At 36.6% G+C, this 6,889-nt stretch overlaps 1 protein-coding gene across 2 annotated transcripts; it reads left to right on the plus strand.

The window, feature by feature from the left end:
• Window positions 1-1,452: 1,452 nt before the first annotated feature.
• LOC111057400 lies at window positions 1,453-4,279 on the plus strand. 2 transcript variants are annotated; one of them, XM_039433152.1, is made up of 3 exons: window positions 1,453-2,296; window positions 2,666-2,838; window positions 3,515-4,279. In XM_039433152.1, the coding sequence occupies exons 1-3, from the start codon at window positions 2,254-2,256 to the stop codon at window positions 3,623-3,625; spliced, it is 327 nt and encodes a 108-aa protein (XP_039289086.1). In that variant the 5' UTR covers window positions 1,453-2,253; the 3' UTR covers window positions 3,626-4,279. The 2 variants fall into 2 exon arrangements, 1 of the variants encoding a protein (XP_039289086.1); XR_005571855.1 differs by lacking the exon at window positions 2,666-2,838.
• Window positions 4,280-6,889: the final 2,610 nt, after the last annotated feature.

Consider the following 6,889-nt stretch of genomic DNA (forward strand, 5'->3'; position numbering starts at 1 on the left):
TTGAAGATTTGATTGATCCAGAAGCAACTAACAACAACTGGATGGAAGTTGACACACAAAAACTTCCAGTAATAATTCCATTCACTGAACAGGAAGTGTACAAATACAATATAGACTATCCACCTGATCCAGACGATTTGACTCCAATCGAAGTTTATCGTAAATTTTTAGACAGTGACATTGTAGAGTTAGTTGTTCATGAAACAAACAGGAATAAGGCTAACTACATACGCGAGGAAAGACGCAAGAAACAAAAACTTTCTTACAGAACAAAACAGTGGTCAGACACCAACAGCGATGAAATTTGGAAGTTTTTTGCTATTGTTCTCTACATGGGAATTGTGAGGCACCCAAAAATTGAGAACTGTTGGGAAAAAAGTGTTTTGTATAATAATTCTCTTGTTCCTACAATAATGAGTAGAAATCGTTTCCAATTATTGTTGAAATTCATACTCTTTGCTAACAATGATTTAGCTGGAGATGATAGGATCCACAAAATCAGAAATTTGTATGCTTTGATGCAAGAAAGATTCCAAACAGAACATGTTCCCGGTAAAGTTATTGTTGTAGATGAGTCCATGGTCCCATTTCAAGGGAGACTGCTCTTCAAGCAGTATATACCAAACAAGTCACATAAGTATGGGGTGAAAGTATTCAAAATTTGCAATAATATAGGGTATACATTACAGTTGTCAATATATGCTGGGAAAAATCAAACTGAGTCAGCAGGTGTAGGGCTAGCAGAACGAGTTGTAATGCAACTTGTAGATAAATATACTGATAAAAGGCGTGTTCTTGTCACTGACAACTTTTATACATCCATCTCTTTAGCCACATCTTTGTTGAAAAAAAAACACCCATCTGATAGGTACATTGCGAAAAAATAGGAGAGACTTGCCAAAAGATACTATGAACAAAAAAATCAAGAAGGGTGAAATAGTAGGCAAACAAAACGAAAAAGGTATTGTTGTTGGCAAGTGGAAGGATAAAAGGGAAGTGTTCTTTCTAACTACAAAGCATGACTTAGGTATGGTAGATACTGGGAAAAAGAATAGGAGAAGGGAAAACATTATCAAGCCAGCTGTAATTATTGAATACAATTCAGGGAAACAGGGGATTGATAAATCTGATCAAATGGCAAGTTACTTCAGCCCTCTGAGAAGAACAATAAAATGGTATCACAAAATGGCTTTCGAGATTTTATTGAACACTGCTGTTGTAAATTCCTGGATTATATTCAATAAACTTACTCAAAGAAAGGTACAAATAATAGATTTCAGGGAGCGATTGATCATGAATATTCTAGGTAGCCTATTCAGAAAAAATATGACACTCCTCCAAGCAAAAGTAGGCCAATCGATCCCATCCCCGAACACTTCTTGGAGGAGACTCAGGATAGGGACACCCGTAACAGACGGATAAAGAGAAGATGCGCCTTATGCTACTCGGAAGCCTCTAGAATTCATGGTCGGCAATATGCCCCAAAAAATGTAATACTTGTAAAAACGATTTGCAATGCTTGTAAAAAGTTCATCTGTTTGAGTTGTTTCTCAAAACATATCCAAGCTTTGGAGAAAAAGAAATGAATGCAACTCTGCAAAGTAGAAATATTTAGTAGATAGGCAATATTATAGTGGAAGTACATTTTGAATTATTATTATTATTATGATACATTACTGCATATTTTTACAATATAAATGAAATATCTTTACTGTTATAATTTCAAGGTTGTAACTGTCGTAGAGAACTGTTGTAACAGTAAATGTTACGAGAAAGTACCATTTGAAAACTAAGTCGAAGCATTTGATGCTTTTTATTCCGGTCAATCAAAAAGCCTTCAAGATGCCTATTTGGCTCGTTCTATTGAAAAGTGTTATGGTCCTAAAAAAAGAACTGTTGAAAACGTAAAAAAACCAAGAGAACATTCGTGGAATTATTCAATTTTTGTTGGGGCACTTAACCTCCTGAGACCTGAAGCTCCATATGATTCTGTTCGATTAGAGACCGAAGTGACTAATACTAGTACATTGGGAAGGTCAGGCTTGAGACCTGACCTTTTTCGTTATCAAACTAGAAGTATGACCGAAGTGCCTAGTATTAGTCAGTCAACTTCAAAATTCAGTATCACACTTAATGTTTGCAAAAGCAAGCACTAGGTAGCACCACTGCATAGCTGGCCATCTACTTTACCGTTCTAGTTTGCTCCATCGCCACTAGAGCACTTTCAATAGGAGACACAGCCACGTTGACATCATGGCGTCAGGTGACAGGGAAGCTTCTTCGCCAATATTGAATTGTAAGTACATTTAAAACTATTCAAATGATAAATTATTTGGTTATATATTGTCTACTGATGTTAGAGCTTGGATTGTATTGATTTATAATAGAAAATAAAATGTAGAGATTAGTGTAAAAATTGAGTACCGTACCTAGTATTAGGCACTTCGGACTCAGTGCCATAACTCTTGTTTTTAATAGTGCCTAATACTAAACACTTCGGACTCAATTACAGTAGAGTCCCTCAAACCCGGACTAAATAGTGACCAGGTTACTGAAAAGTCCAGGTTATCTGGTTTAGGTTATCAGAGTCCGAGTTTTGCAGGACACAAATGTAGGTACTATAAATATTATGTTCACTAATTTTTATTTGTTATGATTTTTTCAGTGACACCAAGAAAACTGAGTTGTATCCTGCAAGAGCTTGATCAATCAGATCTTGAAGAAATAGATGACGACGATGAAAAAGAGCATTTTGCTAACCAAGTTTCCAGAGAAATCGATGGAAATTGGAGTGACAATACGGATATTGACCCCGATTATGTTCCAGAGTCAGAAGAGGTACAGTTACTATTGATACTACGAATATTATTGTCATTCTCACTATTCTCTAAATTGTTCAGACTGGAGCTTCTCCATGCAATCATAACATAAATGCGTCTTGTTCTTTTCCACAGATGGAAATTACTGAGATATTGCAATTATTCAATTGCTAATGAATTAATAATTATTATTAAACGAAAATCCAAATTAAATGCTGTAATTCATCCCGAAGACTTCTGCTACTGCAAATATATTTTTGCAAATTGAATAATTGCAATATCTCAGTAATTTCCATCTGTAGACTGGCTGGCTGCTATGGCTTCGAATAAAGTGAGCGCTGCTATCCAGAGATTGTCAGTTTGGTGTAAGGGTAAGCATACCTGACCGGAGATTAGGAGGTACTGGGTTCGATTCCCGGTCTGACAAATAATTTTTGAATAGTAGCGCTCATCGAATTTCCATCTAGCTGTTTACCCTGTTGTTAATATTTGCAGTAGCAGAAGTCTTCGGGGTGAATTACAGCATTTAATTTGGATTTTCGTTTAATAATAATTATCTTGTTCTTTTGTTAACATTTTCATTAAAAAAAATATGTATGCTTACAAATGAACTGTAGCACATAATTTAACAAACTAACACATAAGTTGGACAAGGAACAGATTTAGAAAACTTATGCTCTTTGTAATTGTTGCAGGCATTTAAGAAGCAAAAAAGGAAGAGCACGAGCAGTACAGAAGAGCAGCCTGGTATGTCAAAGAACAAAAAGTTGAAAAAGGAAAAACCGGTAAATTCTCAATGGACATGAGGTAAATTTTCTCCTGAAACTATCAGCCTACACCAACCTGCTTACATTGTACAGAACTGTAATGATTGGGATTATGACAAATATGTCTCTCAATATTTTGATGATGAGTTTTTATAGACTATTGTGGAAAAAAGTAACCAAAGTTTCTTACAACGAAAAGGAACACTTTTGAATTTAACCTTAAGAGAATTCAAAACTTGGCTAGGAATTAATTTTGTTATGGCGACAATACAGATGCCAAAAATCAGAATGTTTTGGGAAAAGCAATGGCGAGTTTCTGTTATAGCAGATGCAATGGTGAGAGATAGATTTTTTCAACTAAGAAGCAACATTAAAATCGTATATGATGATGATATTTCTAAAGAACAAAGAACAAATGATAGGCTGTGGAAGTTGAGACCTCTTATTGATAGAGTTTTGCAAGGTTGTCAGAAACAAAATAAAAATCAGGAACTTTGCGTTGATGAAATGATGGTTCCATTTACTGGTACATGCAATCTCAAACAATACATTCCAAATAAGCCGAATCCTCTCGGAATTAAGATTTTCGTGCTAGCAAACCCAAATGGAATCATATGTGATTTCATAGTTTATCAAGGAGGAAATACTTTCCATAAAGATCTCACCAAAGATTTCTGGCAATGTGAATGTGCTGTGCTTTATCTCAAACCTTAGTTCCTGGACATGTACTGTATATTGATAGGTACTTTACTACTATAAGACTAGCAGATGAACTTTTGAAACGTGGAATTCGTTGCAGTGGAACATTAATGAAAAGTAGGATTCCTCCAGAAGCTAATGTTCCCGATGACAAAGCATTCAAGAAAAGTGAGAGCAGGGGATCCTCAGTCGTTTCTGTGAGACCGGATGGACGTGTAGGAATAACAAAATGGTTAGATAACAATCCAGTCGCTATGCTATCTACAAATGAGTCAGTAGAACCATTGTGTACGGTGGAGAGGTGGTCAAAAAGAGAAAGAAAATATGTAAGCATCAGCCAACCCCGAGTAATTCACTCATATAACCAGAAAATGGGAGGGGTTGATTTAGCTGACAGGATGCTATCCTACTGCCCCTGCAGAGCCAGAACTAAAGGGCACGCCACACCAAGCTCGCTACCGCGGCGGTAGCGAAGTTTTAAAAATCGCTAGCCATGTATTCAGGTTGATCGCGCCACACCGAGTTCGCTACCGCGGCGGTAGTACGGCGTACTACCACCTACGACCGCCTGCTAGGCGATTCAACAAAAGTTCGCTGAGAGGTAGTACGGCGGACAAAGCGAGCTCAGTGTGGCGCGCTCAACCTGAATACATGGCAGGCGATTCGAAGAGGTAGCGCATGCGCACAGAGTGCGCATGCGCTACTAGACTCACTACTCTGAGACTACCGCTAGCGGACGTTTTTCGGTGTGGCGTGCTCAGCCGAGAAAACTACCACCAGCGGTACTACCTCGGCGGTACTGGCGAGCTTGGTGTGGCGAGGCCTTAAGAAGTGGACTCACAGGTTCATCATGCACCTTTTTGATTTATGCATTAGTAATGCTTGGCTCCAAATGAGACAAGTGAAACAAGAGATGGGTACTCCAGCTAAGAACATACCACAGTTTCGAACCTTCAAATTGGAGTATGGGAAGTTTTTGATAGGAAAAAACTGTATCCAGAGTCAGAGTGACAATGAAGAAGATGACGGAGAAGAGCAACTGGCAGAAGAGTTACAGTTTTTAGATCGGAGGAAATCTCTCGATCCATCTTTGGAAAAAAGGACTCAAGGTGCACTCCATCTTCCAGATGTAACGAAAAAATACCAAAAAAGATGTGCTTTTCCCAAATGTACAAAAAAGTCAACAGTTTATTGTACTCATTGTAAAGTATATCTATGCCTTGTTGATGGAAGAAATTGCTTTATGAAGTACCACACAAAGTAAATCATGTAACATTTACATAACATGTCGATATCAATAATATGTGAAATAATAGAAAGTAACATTTTGATTAATAAATAATATTCTTGAGAAAATCTAGTCTTTCTCTATTAAATGAGACCGAAGTGCCTAGTATTAGAACATCGAAAAAATGCATTGGAAAATATTAGATATTTTTTTGAATATTTTTTCCATCATAAGTAACATGTGGGTAGACACTTCATACCACTTAATCATAGAAATACGCCAAAAAAACTGTCAGGTCTCAAGGCTAGTTTTTGTAAGTGACTATTATTAGGCACTTCGGTCTTAATTCCTAAATATCCACAAAAATTCCAGGTCTCGAGTACTATATTCTGTAGTGACTAGTATCAGGCACTTGGGTCTCAGAAAGTTTTTACTTGTAGAAAGTTTTTACTATATTTGTTCCAAATTTCAGAGAAACGATTACGTATGATACAAGCTAAACTCCTGTCCAATAGTTCTTTTAAAGAAAAGCGTGGTTCTCATCAAAGTAGACCACGTAATGTTCCTGAAAATGTTATTTTGCTAATGGGTGAACATCTGAAATCAATCCCACATGATGAAAGTCATTATTGTAAGGCTAAAAGTAGCTTGTTATACTTTGGCAACTGCATGCTAAACATTAAAACACTATATGATTTGTTCAAGGACTTCCATAAATTGAAAACTAATGTGAATTTAAAAATGACATATAAAACATACTATAACACTATTATAAAACTAAATTTTCTTATGCTGTACAAAAGAAAAAAACCGATGTTTGTGACTTTTGTACTGAATGTAAAAATAATTTGAAAAGTGATCCAAATGATCCTTGCAAACCCTTGCTTGATTTACATCAGAGGAAGGCAATTAGGAGGAAAACCGTGATGATTACATTGCTTAAAGCCAGATGGAAAACTCAAAAGTACTCACTATTGAATTCGATTACTCCAAGAATAATCCAATCCCAAAACTGAATGTGAACAATCAGTTTTATAAAAGGATGTTCTGGCTATATTGCTTTAATATTCATGTGTTTAATGATAATTCAAGCTATTGTTATGCATTTACTGAATGTGATGGAGTAAAAAATCCTAATTCAGTTATTAGGAATTATTCCTCAGCTCAAAAATATACAACAAAGTTCCGGCTAGCATTAGAAGCATAGAGAGAGAGGACAGATTCAAGAGAGCATTCAAGAGCTATCTGTCAGCCAATCCATACCAAGGATGGTATACACTATTCTTGAATCCATACTACTCGGTAGAAGAGTATCTACAGAGTGACGACCACGACGCAGCAGCGTTTCCAGTGGGATAACTACAAGTATCAAGTAA

Source organism: Nilaparvata lugens, chromosome 7 (assembly GCF_014356525.2).
Source record: "Nilaparvata lugens isolate BPH chromosome 7, ASM1435652v1, whole genome shotgun sequence".
NCBI classification, from domain to species: domain Eukaryota; kingdom Metazoa; phylum Arthropoda; class Insecta; order Hemiptera; family Delphacidae; genus Nilaparvata; species Nilaparvata lugens.